This window comes from Myxine glutinosa, chromosome 1 (assembly GCF_964187855.1).
Source record: "Myxine glutinosa chromosome 1, kmMyxGlut1.1, whole genome shotgun sequence".
NCBI lineage: Eukaryota > Metazoa > Chordata > Myxini > Myxiniformes > Myxinidae > Myxine > Myxine glutinosa.
The window spans coordinates 315,624,617-315,644,942 of NC_136261.1; the positions used below are offsets into that span (position 1 = coordinate 315,624,617).

A 20,326-nucleotide genomic window follows, 5' to 3' on the forward strand; every position below is an offset into this window, starting at 1 on the left:
TGTTTAAGAGTTTTGAAAGAAAATGACAAACAAACGTCTCATTCGCTTTTATATAGAAGATAACATCGCTCCAAACTCCGAATCAAATGAAATGACACACTAAATGAAAGCAGGTCACACAAAAAGGTGAAAACGAACAAGCATCAAAAAATAGAACTCAAAATTGAGCAACGAAGTCATTACAAATATTTGAGCAAAAAGACCAATAAAGCAAGGGGAAAGGTAAGAGAATGGTGAAACCGGGGTGTGTTCCATAACCAATAAGCTTTAAGAGTGCTCGCTAAGCGGCTTAAGCACTCAAGCAAACACTCCAACGAAATGGTTATGACCAGTTTCAAGGCAAATCAATTTTATAGGCCAAAACAAAATGGCGGATCAAGACCACTGCGAGGTGAATTTGGGCTGACAATGGATAACGTTTGTTTTTGTTTTAATTTAATAAGCCTGTTAATTATCTTCAAAAGGGATTTTTTAAATTTTCACAAACGCCCAGTTTTCATCCATGCACTTCCTTCGAGTTCCCTTAGTGTGCATGCAAAGTTTTGGGCTGCTAGGTTTCATGGTTTTTGAGTTGCGGCAACACACTGACTAACACACACACACACACACACACACACACACACACACACACACACACACATACACACACACACACACACACACACCATATACACACATATGTGCACGCACGTATACATACACGTACATGCACACACACACACACACACACACACACACACACATGCGCTAAAGGAGGTGGATAATTTGAGACCCAGTAGATCTCAGTTCCATATCCTGAGGCCCACCCACGTGAGGATAGCAGGCAAAAACAACTTGCATGCATCCACACACACATGCATAGTCGCATATGCGTGCACACACGTCTATATAAATATATATATATATATATATATATATATATATAGATATAGATATATATATGAATTTATACATATATATATATGAATATATCATAGCTTGGTGTTGGCTTAGCAGTTAGGGTGCCGGCTTGGGATCCTCGGATCCTGGGTTCGAATCCCGGTCGATCGCTGAATTAACGCCAGGGGATCGCTGACTCAGCCTGTCATCCTTCCGAGATCGGCAAATTGAGTACCAGCTTGCTGGGATGAATGATCACGCTGTGTACCCCGATTTAGAATAGGTACACCGTATCCCTGCGCATCGTAAGAGGCGACCAAGGGTTGGCGTCAGGAAGGGCATCCGGCCATCAAAACATTGCCTCAAATGGGGCCCGCAAGGCTAACCCCCGCTCTAGCAGGGAAAATGGCCTTAAAACGATCATTCATTCATTCATATTTTTCATATATATGAATTTATCCCCCAATATATATATCTACCTATCTACATATCTACATATATATCGACATATCTACATATATATCTACATAGCTACATATATATCTACATATATATCAACATATCTACATATATATCTACATATATATCTACATATCTACATATCTACATATATATCTACATATCCATCTACATATATATCTACCTATATATCTACATATATATCTACAAATCTACATACATATCTACTACATATCTACATATATATCTACATATATATGTACATATCTACATATATATCTACATATATATCTATATACTATATATATATCTACATATCTACATATATATATCTACATATCTACATATATATATCTACATATATACATATATATATCTACATATATATCTACATATCTACATATATACTGTATATATATATATATATAATTATATATATATATATATATATATATATATATATATATATATATATATATAATATATATTATATATATATATATAATATATATTATATATTATATATATATATATATATATATATATATATATATATATATATATATAATATATATTATATATATATATAATATATATTATATATTATATATATACAGTATATATATATATATATATATATATATATATATATATATATATATATATATACATACATACATACATACATACATATATATATATATATATATATATATATATATATATATTTATATATATATATATATACAGGGTGATCGAAAAGTAACTCCATATTTTAAAATATTTAGAAATTATTTATTTATTGTAATATGTTTCTCAAATTTTTAGTGTTTGTTCCTTAATGTATGGGAATTTAATCTGTGTCGGTTTTTTTTCAGATTATTTTTTGTTTGAAATTCGGAAGCCCTACAAACATGGCTGGACGTCTTACCCTGCAGGAGCATGCCCAGCTAGCGGCACGTTACGAAGTTTGGAAATCCGTTGTTCAAGTGCAAAGAAGGTAGAGGACCATTAAAGGAGCACATGCTCAAGTTGAGGCAAAGACGATCAAGAATTGTCATGCAAAACTCATGGCTACAGGATCTGTATCTGATACTCGAAGAAGCGGTCGCCCTTCCAAGTCCAGTGACCCGGAGACAGTGCAAGCAGTTCAAGAAATGTTTACACATAGCCCAAGAAAGTCAATTCGACAAGCAGCAAGGGAAAGTGGGCTCTCCTTTCACACAGTACGAACTGTGCTCAAAAAGGAGCTTAAATGGCATGCTTGGAAGCCGCACTACTGTCAAGCACTCTCTGCTGAAGACTGCGACATTCCCATGGAGTTTGGGGAGGTGATGCTGGCTTGGTATGAAGATTGGTCTGATCTCTTTAAAAATATCCTCTGGTCTGATGAAGCGGTATTTCACATCGGTGGGTTTGTGAACCGTCACAACTGCTATTACTGGGCAGGAGAAGATCCTCGTGTTATTTCTGAAAAAACGCAATATCGGCCCAAGGTAACGGTGTGGTGTGGAATGACCACACCATGTTTGTAGGGCTTCCGAATTTCAAACAAAAAATAATCTGAAAAAAAACCAACACAGATTAAGTTCTCATATATTAAGGAACAAACACTAAAAATTTGAGAAAAATATTACAATAAATAAATAATTTCTAAATATTTTAAAATAGGGAGTTACTTTTCAATCACCCTGTATATGTTCTTTTTCTTTATATTCTACACGTCTCTCTGTTTGGAGTTTATGGGTGGCTGTTGGTATGTAGTAATTGATACTTCTGCCTGTATTGATTTTGCCCCTCTTTCCCAAGCTTTTGTTTTTAATGCTGATTACTTTGTACATTACCATTCGATCCTTGAGACTCTTGTTGTTATGTTTTGTGGTGCATGTATGACGTGTGTGCAGGGTCTTTGTGAATCGTGAGGACAGCTGCTCTCTCGGAATCAGCATAATGGGAGGTCGACGTATGGGAGCACGAGTTGGTACTGGCGAGGTGATGCGGGGAATTTTTATAAAACACATCTTGCCAGACTCTCCTGCTGGGCGTGCTGGGGTCCTAAGGGAAGGTGATCGCATTCTTGAGGTGAGACTTGACTGATCATAAGGTTCAAGGCATCAATACTTTGAGTGTTTTTAATACTTGTGATTGGTTTAGCAATTTCAAACTTGTCAGGATGAAGGTGCCTGACAGCTTGTGGGGTAGTGCTTCAAAATATGACATTTGATTTTATAACTTAATGTAAAATTTGCTCAAATAATGCTGAAGGTAAATTGTGCTTGGTGCATTAACACTCACTGGATGCTTGCTTGAGATGATCATTTTGCAAGTCCAACTGTACCAGGTTGGTGGGGTGGAGTTGGCTGGTGCTAGTCATGAGGAAGCGGTGGAAGCTATTCGTCAGGCAGCCAACCCTGTGGACTTCTTTCTCCAGAGCTTAATCGGACAACAACAGGTTAGATTGTGCTCTGCTGCTATCTCTCCATTGGAAAGTTCTGAACTCGTTCATCTTGTATGATGTTTAGCTGAAACAAATTTTCCTTTCCTCATTTACATGGAATAAGCAGAATGTAATGTCACTTGTTTTATTTTTACCTTAATCTACAGACTTTGTAATAAAAGATAGTCTTTTATAGGGAGAGTGTAATCCAAAACCTTATATGATGCCATTTTCTATCCAACCGGAAAGGCTAACCCCCGCTCTGGCATGGAAAATGGCCTTTAAAATGCATGTTGTGTTGTTGTTGTTTCTATCCAACCGCACAACAATCTCAATGTCCGACGGGAATATTTGAATCATCCTACTGTCTGTAGGAATAATAATAATAATTCAAGAAACCTTGAAAAATAAGCAGAATTATTGATTGGCATTTATTTGTTAGCTCATGTGTCCAGCCGTCCGTTTGGATTAATAAATAATCTACATAGAGTCAATTACTGATTGCTCCCTGTAGAGGGCTCTGCCTTACATGGCAGGCTTATATTGTCGCGTTATTCAATTCCCAACACACAAACTGCACCCTCATCCTGCCTTTGCTTAGAAAACTACGCAACATTCTGTAAACAAAGGTTGGGGGAGAGGGCTAGCTGCTGTAACTAACAAACGATCATGGCCACCAAACACCAGATAGGGCAATTAAAAAGATGTCTTTGCAAGAACTTAGAAGAAATTGTCAGGTTTGCCAAATTGTTGTGACACACCACCTCAAATGGCACTTCCGCACTATCTTTGGAGAAAGCGTTATTATGACTTTTATGAAATGGGAAGTTGCTGTGGCAGCCTTACCTGTTAAGCAAGGTGTCACTGGGTCCATAGAGCTTATTTTGGGAATTTCACAATCTCGAGACACATCATGGAAGACAGAACTCTCTCTCGAGCATATGGAATTCACCAATGATGGCCGTATCATCTGCTCAGATTATTTATTTATTTATTTATTCATTCTTCCACGGAAGTCACCCAACATGGCCATCAGCTCCACTAAAACTCGAGTGAAGTTGTGCATGTGATATTTTGGGCAGGTTTGCCGGGGCCATTTTCCATGGCACAAAACTAGATTTTGTGTTATATTGGTGATTGGAGACCCATCAAAGCTGGCACAAACAATTTCCGAACTTGCTGGTAGAGATGAAGCAATCCATTCTTCTTCATCTTGCTTTCAATCATCATCCAGGATCTTTGTTTATGGCAATCATTTCTAGTTCTTTTTTTTTTACCCACCTTTCACCTGAAATATTATTTTGTGCCTTTCACTGTTGCCTGGACTGTGAAGGCTGGAGCAGCATGCACACAGCCTCAACCACCACAGGCCATTAGCCTAAGACCCAGCAACCCTTTTTACCAGCTTTTGTTGAAGGTTGGTGATTTTATTTTGTGTTAAATTTTGTTTGTTTTTGCTGTGCTGTTCTACCTTCATTTCTCTGTACATGTTAGTTTTATTGGCATGGTTTTCTCTCGATAAACTTGTGTTTACTTGATCATGACTTGAGTCGTGATTAATTTTATAGATTAACCAAAGCTTTCAGAATCATTGGAATGTCCTGCGATGAAGCTAACTCCGAGGGCCTTTCACTCACTCACCGCAGGCAGGTTTGTGGTCTTTCTGTCTTCTACCGACTCCTCTCCGGCCTTGCTCCCCCAGCTCTCTCTGTGCTCTGTCCACCAAATATTCCTGCAGGTCGCACAAGATCTGCCTGCAACCCTCTTATGGTTAAACTGCCAAAATCTAGGCTCTCTGCTCACCTTCACTCTTTCATTACTCTTTTCTCCCGCCTCTGGAACAAACTCCCTCACTCTCTTCAATCCCACTCCTCCCTCCAGGTCTTTAAAACAGCTGTTCACCACCATCTCTTATCTTACCCCATCCAAAACCTTGATCTTTTCTACCCCCGCTAATTCACCCCAGATCCACTTTTTTGAAGTTCCAACTTCTTTCCTGGAAGTCCTTGCAGTGTCCATGTGTTTTATACCTCTCCCACTTCCCCCCAAGCCCTCTCCCTCCCACAGATCTCTCGATGTCCCTGCTCTCAAATGTTGTGTTTGTGTCCTTCCCCCTCTGTCCCCATTTTGTCTACCGCTCCCCTTATTATATGTTTTATGTGTCGGTTTGACTTTTTGGGTGATTGATGTTAGCTCTTTCACGAGCCTCGACCTTGTATACAAAAATAATAATAACAATAACCTTCCATTGGCACTTGTGGTGGCTTTCAGTTGATTCCAAACTCTCACGCTCCCCATTCCACCTTCAATTTGCAACTTAGAATTGCCCTCGATGGGTGGTTCCATAACAAGCAATTCTGGTGGATCAAGTAATTTTTGTATCGTTAGACTTTTCTGCAGTTACTTAATTTGCTGGTGTGTTTCTCTGTTTGGTGAAAAAGGATCAGATTTACCTTGTCCGAGAAGTTTTATTTCTTGTTTTGTGTTTTCAATTTTTCCGTTGCTGTAAATAAAATAAAACTTTTTTAAAAACTGTAGTGAAACGGCTTTATGCATCTAGGTTGGGAGGGATGTTCTTGGTACGGGAAACATTGATTTTGTAATTAGCCTCACCCATCCCGAGGGGCAGGATAGGGTGTTGTAATCGGTGAATCCCTGTGTCATTTAGTCTACGTGCAGATTAACTTTAATAGAGCAGCTTGGGCAGCCGAAACTACTTTAATATTGCACCCCAAGCAGCTTCATGGTCAGTTTGACAAAGATGTTCCAAAGTAACCATATAGCATTTTTACATCAAATTTAACCACAAGTTTAATTTGTACATTGAATGTGGGGTATGTCAAAACTATCCACACCAGTTCCTGAGTATTTCTTTGCCCGCTGCAACACCTCGTGGTTAAGTTATGCTATGAGGCCTTTGGGATCAACTCGCGTGCCCAACTGGCCAGAAGCACATTTCGACAAAGGTGTGTAATTTAACCATAGTATTTTAATTTCTAATTTAACCATAATTTTTTTACCTCAAATGCAATGTGCATACAACTGTGAGTAATCATTTATGTGCTGTCCTCCCTACACGTAAAAAAAAAAAATCCCCTTTTTAAGGCCATTTTCCCTGCTAGAGTGGGGGTGAGCCTTGCAGGCCCCATAACGATCATCATGGTTCCCTTTAATAGGCTTTTCTGATGTTTTTTATGGCCGGATGCCCTTCCTGACGTCAACCCTTTTTAGTCGCCTCTTACGACACGCAGGGATACAGTGTACCTATTCTAAACCTGGTCACACGCCGGCACATTCATCCCAGCAAGCTGGTACTCAATTTGCCAACCTCGGAAGGATGACAGGCTGAGTCAACCCCCCTGGCGTTAATTCAATGATCAACCGGAATTTAACTCATGATCCTCAGATCCCAAGCCAGCACCCTAACCGCTAAGCTAACACCATGCTTCCTCCCTACGCATAACTGTACGTAATTCGACAGCCTGCGAAACTCCATCCATGAACAACATGGGAGTAAGGGAATAGCCTCCAAGCTCCAAGTGTTTTAATGAAGCCACACAAGCATGTCATCGATGAACAAGGAGTAAAACTGAAAAGGATATGAAATACAGGACAATTACTAACGAGGCTCCAAGCAGTGCAATTACAACAATTACAATTAGAGCAATTACCACTAAACGCTAATTCAGCACTCTGCCAAAGATGTGAAAGAAAAAGCCACATAACCTAATAATAGTGTCAACTAGTGCTTGATGACACTGGGTACCAGATCAGGCCAACTGAGCCATCAAATGCAAACTTAGCACACAATAACATGTTTCAATCGCTATATATGCAAAATTCTTACTGACATAACAAGATGAACTGCCATATGACCCCCTTGTACTTACAGGCAATGATTTTGAAGGCGTAATTATAAAAATAAAAATAAACCACCTTTAGAGGCCATTTTTCCCCGCAAGCGGGGGTTGGCCTTTTTCGGGCACCGTGGTTGTTGTTGTTTTTTTTGGTCCCCTTTTTGAAGCAATGTTTTACGGCCGGATGCCCTTCCTGACGCCAACTCTTTTTGCCGCCTTTAACGACAAACAGGGAATTACCAGTGAACTGGTACTCAATTAGCCGACCTCGGAAGGATGACAGGCTGAGTCAACCCCCCTGGCGTTAATTCAGCAATCGACCGGGATTCGAACCCAGGATCCTAGGATCCTAAGCCGGCACCCTAGCCGCTAGCCCAACACCAGGGTTCTGTATAATTGTGAGGGATTAACTCAGATATAAGTTATGGAAGGCTCAGAGACATCACTTCCTCTTAGGTCACATCCTGTTACATCACTTCATGCTACATTAACACAAGTGGCCAGCTGGGAGCACCAACACACAAAGGTGCACAAAATATGTCTACAAGGGGCACAATATTCCAGCAGAGGACTACAACAACAACAACATGCATTTTAAGGCCATTTTCCCTGCTAGAGCGGGGGTTAGGGACCACCAGCAGACCAGCAGACCTCCAGCAGAGGACTCCACTCAAAAATATGCAAAGCACATGCACATTGCACATTGCAATGCAATTGCACATGCAATGTCCATGTCAGAAAAAATTAATGCTGCATTATATAATTTGCGAAATTATAAATTATTTATTTGCGAAATTAAAAATTATTTATTTGCGAAATTAATATTAAATATTATTTGAAAAATTGAAATTAATATTTTAGTCGTTAATATTAATTATTAATATTATTAATAATTAATTTATATTAATAATATTAATATTGAAATATTTGAATTTTATTTTGCGAAATTTGTATAATTTATTTGTGAAATATGTGTACAAGGGGCACAATATTCCAGCAGAGGGCTCCACTCAATAATGTGCAAAGCACATGCACATTGCAATGCAATGCAATGCAATTGCACATGCAATGTCCATGTCAGAAACAATTAATGCTGTGTTTTATAATTTGTGAAATTATAAATTGTTTATTTGCGAAATTAATACTGAATATTATTTGAAAAATTGAAATTAATATTTTATTAATTAGTATTCATTATTAATATTATTAATAATTAATTGATATTATTAATATTGATATTGAAATATTTGAATTTTATTTTGCGAAATTTGTATAATTTATTTGCGAAATATGTGTACAAGGGGCACAATATTCCAGCAGGGGGCTCCACTCAAAAATGTGCAAAGCACAAGCACATTGTAATGCAATTGCACATGCAATGTCCATGTCAGAAACAATTAATGCTGTGTTTTATAATTTGTGAAATTATAAATTGTTTATTTGCGAAATTAATATTGAATATTATTTGAAAAATTGAAATTAATATTTTATTAATTAGTATTAATTATTAATATTATTAATAATTAATTGAAATTATTAATATTGATATTGAAATATTTGAATTTTGTTTTGCGAAATTTGTATAATTTATTTGCGAAATATGTGTACAAGGGGCACAATATTCCAGCAGGGGGCTCCACTCAAAAATGTGCAAAGCACATTGCAATGCAATGCAATTGCACATGCAATGTCCATGTCAGAAACAATTAATGCTGTGTTTTATAATTTGTGAAATTATAAATTGTTTATTTGCGAAATTAATATTGAATATTATTTGAAAAATTGAAATTAATATTTTATTAATCAGTATTAATTATTAATATTATTAATAATTAATTGATATTATTAATATTGATATTGAAATATTTGAATTTTATTTTGCGAAATTTGTATAATTTATTTGCGAAATATGTGTACAAGGGGCACAATATTCCAGCAGGGGGCTCCACTCAAAAATGTGTAAAGCACATGCACATTGCAATGCAATGCAATAATTGCACATGCAATGTCCATGTCAGAAACAATTAATGCTGCATTTTATAATTTGCGTCATCTCTTCACCCTGTCTCTGTGCTTCTATGTGTTGTTGTCAAGGGTCATGCTTGTCTCATCTATACTCCCTATAAAGGAGGCTTATCTGTGTGTGATGGGAATCCTGCATGTTCACATAATTCATTAATAGTTATGATTAGATAGGTTAACATTTACTCCATACAAACCTTTACCAACATTATTTTCGTGACATTTCTTTCAAAGTAACATGACAAAGCTTTTGTAATGGTGTTATATGTGAGTGAGTGAGTCTGCACTGATTCCTCCATCTTCGAGCCATCCATATACCCAGGAAAGGCTCTGCATTGTGAAATGCTCCGACTTGTTTGGAATAGATTTGCATCAATATTTGCATTTGCCTCCATGCTATGACAATGCATTTACAGTTTTATGTTGATTGGTTGTTGCTGTTGAAGTGACTTTATGTCGTATTGAAATTTAGTGTTTCTTGACTCTGTAGAGTTTAATATATTTGTAGATATATCGTTGGGTTAATTAGTTGTCTGGTTTCAAGGAGATTATGTGACTGTACAGAGTGGCCACAAAGTCCCTATGCACGCAGTTAGAATTTAGTTAGAATTTATCTGTATGCTCCCCTCCATTCTCGCACAAATTTGAATTTTTCTCCATGTTTTTCTGGACATCTTCTTCCATGTTGAGGGTTGGAGGTCATAAAAGCAGCCCCTGACAGCTGTTTTGAGGTATTCAACTATTGTTAGGCAGAGATGAGAAATTTCCTCTTTCACAATGCCCCGAAGCGAGTTGTCACATGTTGTTAAGTCAGGACTTCGAGGAGGCCACACTATCTCAGATCCACGTCCAATCCATCGTCCACTGAATTTGTTGTCGAGATAATCTCTAACTGTGAGAGCATAATGTTCTGGTGCACCATCTTGTTGCAGGATAGCTGTTGCCTCGAGTCCTCGCTCATGCAGTTGTGGAACAAACCACGTCTGAAGCTTGTTCAAATAAGCAGTGTGATTGACTTCTGAAATTGCTGCCCACATCATGACATGAGGAGGATGTTGTTCAATTTCCTCATAAAAATGAGGATTTTCTTTGCACCAAAAATGAACATTCCTGAATTGATTTCTGTGGTGAATAGCACACTGATCCGAAAAAAATACGCTTTGTCTTGATTTAATGGTGGGCAATCGCTACAGAAGAGCCTTGCAAGTAACCTCACGAGTGGTAAAGTCTCTAACGGAAAGCTCATTAACACATCCAGGCTTAAATGGCTTCAATCCCAGATCATTTTTCATTATTTTTTGGACTGGTGAGTGTGGAATGCCTAACTCAGAAGATCTTTTTCGAGATAATTTCAGTGGTGATCTCGAGCAGGACGCTTCAATAATGTCCAATGGCGTTTCCGTCATGCTGGAAGACCAGAATGCTTTAAATCAAGGACACTCCCTGTTGAAAAAGCCTTCTTCTCCCATGCCCGCATCGTGTCGCGCATAGGAGCTGGCTTATCGAACCTCTGCGAAAATCTTGTCCTTATGTCTTCAAAACTTGCTCCTTGTCACGCGAGGTCGTGAACCCAAACACAAGTAATCACTCTCTCTTCTATCGTGTACTCACTGGTGTCCGTCATGCTGAAGCTGTACCTGGAAAACAAATAAAACAAATAAGTAGCAGAGGACACACTTATGCATAGGGACTTTGTGGCCTCTCTGTACTTGCTAATATAAAGTTTTTGACCACATTTTTCTCAAAACTGCAATTCAAATAGTTCTTTTTTTGAGCTTCTTTATTGTTTCTAATCAAAAGTGATGTCACTATTCTATATTTCTTTGTATTCTCATTTCATATTTATTTGCTTCCACCTTACCAGGGAAGTATCGACTCGTATCCATGTCCTCTTCAGCGTTCTCCATCTAATCCATTCCTTAATGATCAGGTATTACATGCATCATTCTTCATCCTAACTGATTACAAAATACCATTATAATCTATACATTCATGAACCTTTTCAACACACCGTTTTTATTAGTTCAAATATTGGTCTCAAATTCAACTTGCAGGTCTATCGCGTGATTCCAAACTCTCCCACTCCCCATCCCACCTTCAATTTGACAGTGAGTGACCCTGAGTGAGTGATGACCCGAAGAGACCCTGGACTTTAATACTGTTTCTAATTTCAGGATCTCGAGACAAATGTTATGGAAGAACTACCTGGTGCACAATGCATCAGTAAGTTGGAAAATTATCAAGGGCTTCTCTTGGAACGAGAGGGTGGAACTTGTATGGAGGCCATGCAAGAGTCTTTTTGGGGAGGAAACCAACAGGACGATGAAGGAAATGTTTCATTAAATTCCAACTGCGGGTAAAACTTACATCCTGTTATCTACATAACATAATGTAACATTTATACATTGAGCAATGTTGCTTATGGCTATATGATGCTCTGGATATCAATTGGTTTCTGTTGGAAGTTAAAGCCACATGTTATCAATTATGTGTTAATTTTTTATTTTGGCCTAATGTAAAGTGGTGCTGGCCAAAATAAAAACATTTTGTGGGAATCTTTTACGCTTTTCCTCATGGAAATGTTTCAGCCATGCCATAGCCAATCAATGTGATCTCACACAGATGGGGTTTTGTGCACTTACGCATGAATAGTTTAGACATGGCAAATCCATATACTGTTAATTGGATCCTGATTATGAAAGCAAAATCCTTCTAGATGTTGCTAATAGTTTGAGAGCATATTACCATCAGATTTGCATGCAGAGGAATCCTGTAAAAATGAAGAAAACAAACTATTCCTCACATGCCAGCCTGTTATCCGAGCTTCATTATCCTTTGGAATTAGAGGAATTTCCTATTTAAATTTTGTCCAGCGGGTTAGGAGTGCATAAAATACAGAGCACATATGCAAATTCGCCAAAGTAGTTTTCGATTGCATGGCGTTTTCATACAGAGATACTATTATAATACTGTGAACTACTGGTGGTTTGTATGCAGCCTGTGGTTGCTTGGCTGCATAATTTTCTGGGGCCCGGCTGTGCCGCTGATGCAGTGCCCCCCATTACCAGTAAGCTGGTACTCATTTTGCCGACCGTGGAAGGATGACAGACTGTCAACCCACATGGTGTTAATTCAACGGCTGACAGGGGCTCAAAGTCAGGACCCTAAGATCTCAAGCCAGCCACCTTAACCGTTAAGCCAACACCAAGCTTTTTCTCAACCGCTGGGACTTGTAGTCCACTCTCCTACCGGGAGTGGTGCCATACAGTACACATTTACATAGCAAATTCGCGTGGTCTCCTACCCACCACCCCCCCCCCCCCTTTCTGAATCCCCACGATGATGATTTTTTTTAATGCTTCAAACCTACCTGGACACACCTCAAGTCTGACCAACAAATTGCAACTCATTCCATCTAGTGGTTTAGGGGTGTATACAACTCGGACAAACACACACACACACACACACACACACACACACACACACACACACACACACACATAAAGGCCTGCTGAACGACAGCGCTGCCTGACCCCACTTCCCAATATATACACTTTATGTATAACGGACGTCAAGGCCTACATGTAGTAGTTTATAACTTTGCCTAGATTCTGAATTACCGACACCCAAAATTTGGGTCCTCTTGGTGCTACGGTTCGGCCGTGAAAGAATAACGTACAAACGCACAAAAACACAAATAAACACTCAACAAATACTTGAAAATATGTATATAGTTGATTGCATGTCTATTTTTATTGCACAATTATAATAAAATAAAGGAATGAGTCACAAAGTAATATCACTCATTTAAGTGGCTGTCCCTTACATTAAACTGGATCTCCCTCTGTGTCACTGTTATGAAATTGTTAGGATTCAACCATTTGATACTTTTTCACTCCCAATTAAATAGTAAATAGTAATTCAAGTTTTATTACTTTGAATACTTTCTAGCTGTTTGTATATAATATACAGGGTGTTTCAAAAAGATTGATACAACTTTGACTTCCTGCCATTTCTTTGTTGTTTTTTTACCTATACCGTTTTCCATTTCAGGGGTTGGTGGTGTTATCGTGATATTTGTTCCCTGGGTTTCTAGCTCCGTAGCTCAACTATGCCATTGACAGTAGAGCTGAAGACAAAAGTGGTGTCTCTGTGGTATGAGACTAAATCGACAACCACAACAACATTTTCTGGGGGGCAGAACCACCTGAGGAGATAGATCACTGAGAGGTACCTGAAAGGGCCTAAGGTCACATGCTTCTGCGCCTTCAATGCCAGATAGGGGAATGCTATGGCCTTACTGGTTTGAGAATGACAGCAGGACGGCGACGATCAACGGTGAACGCCACCGGCCCGCGCTACAGAAGTTCCATAATGATCTAGCCCAAAAGGTCACCCCAAACCAGCTTAGCATGACCTGGTTTATGCAGGATGGTGCACCCCCGCATACAGCTGGTGACACCATCACTTTCCTGCAGCAGCTTTTCCGAAACCGCCTCGTTGCCCTGGGTACCGCACTGTCTACGTCAACCGCCCTGCCACACTGGATGATCTGAAGCAGGAGGTGTCAGACTACCTCCAGGCAGTGCCACATGAGACCTGTGGGAAGGTTCGACAGGATTTTGGAGTTAGGATCAATGCATGTCTGAACCGAGGAGGGGCACACATCGAGAACGTCAATTACAAGGATTTTGCATAAATGCCAATTTCAGACCATAGCCTCACTAACTCCATCAGTGACTTACTACAATAGCAATCAGTGATAGAAAATACCATGTCATAAGCTTTCAAGAAATGTTTGGTTCACATTCCTGAGGTTTCTGTTTCTTTGTAAATAAACGTTTAAAGTTGTATCACTCTTTTTGAAACACCCTATACTTTATCAAGCATTTCCACCCATATTTTAGTCCCTTTCAAGCACTTCATTCACATTATCAATCCTCCAGCATTCTTACCTTTAATCAACTTTCCCAAATATCTATTGTCTGTGCTGCTTGTTTTTCCCCTTGTCTGATCTGAACATGCAATTCTGCTGATCACCTGCAGGTGGTGCTTCACATCAGGACTATTTAGCATCAGAAAGTGACTATTTTATTTTGCTTATCATTGAGTATATTTTATTGATGTTTTCGGGAGATGGGGTTTTGCAATAACTTCTGTATGTGTGTGTTTTTTTGTCCCCTGTCGCACCGCGGAGCGAAAGGGGGACTATAGTTTTCCCCTCCGTCCGTGTGTGCATGCGCCTGTGCGTGCGTGCGTAAGCGAAGGACCGAATTCTAATTTGGTGTGTGGGTGCAACCCACGTAAAAATCCAAGATGGCCGCCGCCATGTATGTCTGACGCCATGTATGTCTGAACCTTGTGAGCGGAATATCTTGAAAAATAAGCGGAGTACCAACTTCTAATCTGGTGTGTGGGTGTATCTCGGCATAAGGAAGAACGCTATTGAAAATTGGATCGCCACGTCAAAATCCAAGATGGCCGCCACCATATATATTTCTGAACCTTGTGAGCGAAATATCGTGAAAAATAAACGAACTACTAACTTCTAATCTGGTGTGTGGGTGTATCTACGCATAAGGAAGAAACGCTATTGAAAATTGGATCGCCACGTCAAAATCCAAGATGGCCGCCTTGCGTCTTCCACTTTGTCAACTCGCATCACTTCAATGATGGGGGACCTAGGCGTAACGCTTGTTTAGCTTTAAAATTACTCATTAAATATTGCAGTTTTCCTTTCAGTCATGGTGCTAGCATCATACGAGCCTAAATTTTATTTTTTTTGTTAGGTGATTTCATGAGACGTGTTCATTTGCACATTTCATTTCCACTCTTCCACAACTTCGTCCTGTTTAACACTAAACTGAAATGGAGGAAAACTGGGGTGTGTTCAGTTACCATAGCATTTAGCTAGCACTTACTAAGCCAGCTGTTCATAAAAACGTGTTTGAATGGAGTGCTTGCTCCAATGTTTAAACAACTTCGTGAGCTCTCTACAAGAAACTTGGTAAACTAGAACGCCACTCAGTGGAGCGCATACTCCCGCCGTGGGTGGCCGCTGCTGAGCCCTATCTTCCAATGGTAAAAAATCCTTCAAAAAATTCCTGGATCTGGAATAATATCCTGAGCTTCACCAAAAACTAATCAATTCTTCCTTATCCCAAGGGCAATCATCCCACCAACTTTCATCCAAATCCGTTCAGAACTTTCCAGATATCTTATTCACAAACACGAACACACACACAGATGGACACGATCGAATGCATTACTCCCTGGCGGGAGTAATGAACACCTAAAAAAACACTTATGCGTTCACACTTATGTTTGTTTCCCTTTTCCACACTGGTGTGTTTGTCACCTCTAGATCATATTTAATATACTTTTTTCCTTATTAACATGATCTCTGATTTTGTCTTGTGTTTCTTTGTGCTCCATGTATTAATGTAGAGGAGAAGGTGTCCCTCAGCAGATGGCACCAGAGGTGGTCTCAAAGGAAATGAATAAGGTAAATCACAGCAGAGTGAGCTTCAGCTAATATTGCAGTGAGAGAATGTAAATGTCTTTGCTCATGAAGTAAAGTCAAAAATAATGGCTGATGGTTATTTTCTTTATTCTAGTTATGACCAACGCCTTTCATTCCACATGTCAAAATGCTCAAATATCTCGGGTATTTTTTTATGTCTCACTATCAATCTGGTGCACTTTGCTGCAGTTTCAGCCTTGCCAAAGTTTTGCCAAAAATTTTGCTCTTACTTTGCTCAAGTCAGAGAAATATTTTCTTTGCCAAAACACTCTTAGAGATGGACATCTTCAAGAGAAATGCACTTTGTTGCTTTCTATCTTTTTCAGTTGCCTTTGTGAACAAACCTTTGTGTTAAATCATGTCTCTTCTTAAAACTTTTTTGTAAACAGAATCTCTAGGCTCATGGGAGAGCAGAGTGATTAGAGGTTGAAGGGTAGCATTCTGACAGTGGACAAGTGTCAGGGAAACAACCGAATAAAACAACAAACAGGAGAGATAGACAGAGACAGAAGCTGAAAGGGCAGAGGGAACAAGACCAGAACATAAAAGGTGATAACAAGCAGGGACCACCAACCTGTCTGCATTACTTGAATGCTATGGAAATGTTTACCAATTGCATTATCTTATAACAGTCATAGCCCTTCCACAAACGAAAAATTCATTTTATAAATATTGGAGTATTATTATTTATTTATTTTTAAACATTTGTCAAGCTTAAAGCATTCCTTCCTTATGAGCATCAGGATGCTCAATGACAAAACGTGAGCGTTGCTGGGTCAGAACAAACCTTTCATATTGACAGGTCACCTCTCCATCGCAGAGCACTCTATGCTTGTGCCGAAATTTGAAATTTGGGTAGGGCCCCAGCACATAATGGTATTGCAAAAGACAATGAGAGATCTTTAACATCTACCAGAAAATTCTTCTTAGACCCGACACCCAGCAAGCACAACGTCCCTCTGGCGCAAGCATTGATGCAACTCCTCGTCAGTGTGACAGTTTCCAGTATCCTGAAAAAGCTTTTCCTCAAAATGTTCATCTATTGCTTTGAAAATTGAGACAATATATCCATGAATTTAAAAATTTGAAGTCTCTAAAATAAAATAAAATTTTTTAAAAAGTTTATTGTTGACGCTGAGAAATGAATTACATTGTAAATGTTGTACAGTACATAACAAGTATACTGACTTACAGGAGAATCTCAACTTTGTGGGAACTTCTTCTCCACCAATATCTCCAGTTGATGTAATGATTGGACACGTACCAGCCACGATCGCCACACCAGGTGCGGACTTCTTTGTTTCCCAGCAGAACACACTTTTCTTCCAATCCTTATCTTACCAGCTAAGACTACTTTGTAGTGTTTAATACTCTATTGCATTTTGCATGGAATGTATTACCCTCCATATGTTTGTGCATGTGTAGAAGCATAACAAACCTGGTTGGTAAATTTGAAAGTTGGTAAATTTCTTAATTGTCTGAGTTTACATTTGTTTCCCAGTGTGGTCAAGTCCAACAAACATTGCCGTAATATGGTGATAGTGTCACGTGCTTCACTGTGGCCTATGCTTTTTCTTTGAAACAGACTTTTCAAGCCTGTTGTGTGTACATAAACATCCGATGGCATGTTTAGTAAGATTAGGCCATTGGGCTTTCAAAAATGGCTGCATTTACCCTTCCCTGATATATGCATGATCAAGTTCAAAATATATTCAGAAAGATAATTATTCAATATGATTTTTAAGTGGAAAATATAAACATAAGTAATCCCTAAATTTTACTTAAACCTGGCAAACCGGCTTCACTTCTTTACATTCCACTTTTGAAGTAATATAGTTTTTCCCACTTTGGATCTGATGCTATCGGACATTAAAATTCTGCATTGTTGTTGTGGCCTTGCACATCATAATACATTGTAGCATAGCCCTCATAGATGGACCACAGAATTAATCCACTTGTCTTGATGCAAAGTTTTCTCTTGACCTCATTGCTATCCCAGAATTGGATGGCAATCATTTCACTTACACTTCTATGACGTTACTTTTTATAAGAGAAACATTGGCTGTGTGAGAGGAGCGGCTGAAAGTAAAACAAGATATACTGTATACGATGTTTGAGCATTTGTGTTGAAGTGAGAAAAGGAAAACTCGTTTTTCTTTTCTCAAAAGCTTTATATACCATTTCTCTGCTCAATGTCAGTCGTATCCTCAAAATGTATTTTCATTCAAAATAAAAACGAGTCATTTAGAAACTCTTCTAGTTTAATTTTAAAATTGCTTCAGGATACCATTTCAGTTTGTTTGTGTGGTGTATACTCATATACTGTGATACTGATGGAGATGGAGAAGCTGATGGAAAACGCAAGGAGAAGGCTGATCTTCGCAAGGAGAAGCTGATGGAAAACGTGAAAGATGAGGAAGTTGTTGTGGTGGGAGGAGACCTAAATGGACATGTGGGAAGGAGTATGGACGGTTTTGAGGGAGTTCATGGGGGTTACGGATATGGTGTGAGAAATGGAGAAGGTGAAAGGATTTTGGAGTTTGCTGATGGAGCTGATTTGTTGATTTGTAATACTCAGTTCCAGAAAGAGGACAATAAGCTTGTTACATACACGTCAGGTGGGTCGACGACAACCGTTGACTACCTGATGGTGCGTAGGCGAGATAGGGGGCACCTCCGGGACACAAAGGTGATCCCGAGGGAGGAGGCTGTTTCACAGCACCACTTGGTTGTCTGCGACATAAGGGTGAAATGTGCGAGGAGAGCTCGGCGGGTGAAGTACCAACCGAGAATGAAGGTGTGGAGGTTGAAAGAGGTGACAGTAAGGGAGGCATTAAAAGAGAGGCTGAGTAGGGTAGAGGATGATGTGGTTGAGCTTGAAAGTGGTTGGATGTCAATGAAAGATAGTCTGTTGGGAGCCATTGGTGAGGTATGTGGATGGACAAAAGGACCACCGAGGCACTCGGAAACATGGTGGTGGGATGTTGAAGTTGGAAAGAGGATTGACGAGAAGAGGAAGAAGTTCAAAGAGTGGCAGAAGGCGAAGGGTACGGGAGCAGAAACAGCAGAGCATGAAAGTTATAAGGCAGCCAGGAAGGCTGCAAAGAAAGAGGTAGCAAAGGCGCAGGAGGCATGTAGGAAAATGTTCGGAGAACGCTTGGATTCGGAAGAGGGTCAGAAAGCAGTATTCAGGATTGCAAAGCACATAGCAAAAGAGAGGTGTGATGTGATGGGGGTGAGTTGCTTGAAGGATGAAGTGGGACAAATCGTTGTCGACCCAGATGGAATTAAAGGAAGATGGAAAAGATATATGGAAATGCTGTTGAATACAGAGAATGAATGGGATGGCAACATAGAGAGTAACCCAGTTTTAGGACCGGCAGAGAAGATAACTGAGAAGGAAGTTGAGGAAGCGATAAAAGCAATGAAGAGTGGAAAAGCGGGAGGGCCGACGGGAGTTGTGGGAGATATGTTGAAGGCAGCAGGAAGTTGGGGTGTGAAGAGAATGACAGAGATCTGTAATCTGGTGGTGAAAGAAGGCCACATTCCAGTGGATTGGGAACTGAGTACCCTCGTCCCTCTATACAAGGGGAAAGGTGACCCTCTGGAGTGTGGCTCGTACCGAGCGATAAAGTTATTGGAGCATGGAATGAAGGTATTGGAAAGGGTGTTGGAAAGGAGGATAAGGAAGAAAGTGCAGATCGATGAAATGCAGTTTGGATTTATGCCAGGAAGAGGAACGACAGATGCGCTTTTCATTGTGAGGCAGTTGCAGGAGAAGTACATGGATAAGAGGAAGAAGTTGTTTTTTGGGTTTGTTGATCTGGAGAAAGCATTCGATAGGGTTCCACGCAAAGTATTGACATGGGCATTGAGGAAGTTAGGAGTGGAGGAATGGTTGATCAGAGTAGTGATGGCAATGTACAAAAGAGCACGCACAGCTGTAAGGACGAAGGACGGGAACAGTGGTGAGTTTGAGGTGAAGGTGGGAGTGCATCAGGGGTCGGTACTAAGTCCACTACTATTTGTAGCTGTGATGGAGGTGCTGGCTCAGAACGTAAAGGAGGGTTTACCGTGGGAGTTGTTGTATGCAGATGATCTGGTGTTGATTGCGGAAAGTATGGATGGACTGAAGGAAAAGATGAACAA

The 20,326-nt window shown here is 39.5% G+C and overlaps 1 protein-coding gene across 1 annotated transcript in view; it reads left to right on the top strand.

Moving 5' to 3' along the window:
* The window catches only part of LOC137410727 (multiple PDZ domain protein), a 197,606-nt gene extending 179,312 nt beyond the window's left edge, over nucleotides 1-18,294 (top strand). Inside the window, exons 24-32 of the mRNA XM_078778865.1 lie at nucleotides 3,243-3,420; nucleotides 3,680-3,790; nucleotides 11,519-11,584; nucleotides 11,829-12,010; nucleotides 16,102-16,159; nucleotides 17,372-17,462; nucleotides 17,679-17,712; nucleotides 18,006-18,092; nucleotides 18,177-18,294. Coding sequence (XP_078634991.1) covers nucleotides 3,243-3,420; nucleotides 3,680-3,790; nucleotides 11,519-11,584; nucleotides 11,829-12,010; nucleotides 16,102-16,159; nucleotides 17,372-17,462; nucleotides 17,679-17,712; nucleotides 18,006-18,092; nucleotides 18,177-18,294 — 925 coding nt within the window. The remainder of the gene's footprint in view (nucleotides 1-3,242; nucleotides 3,421-3,679; nucleotides 3,791-11,518; nucleotides 11,585-11,828; nucleotides 12,011-16,101; nucleotides 16,160-17,371; nucleotides 17,463-17,678; nucleotides 17,713-18,005; nucleotides 18,093-18,176) is intronic.
* The last annotated feature ends 2,032 nt before the right edge of the window (nucleotides 18,295-20,326 follow it).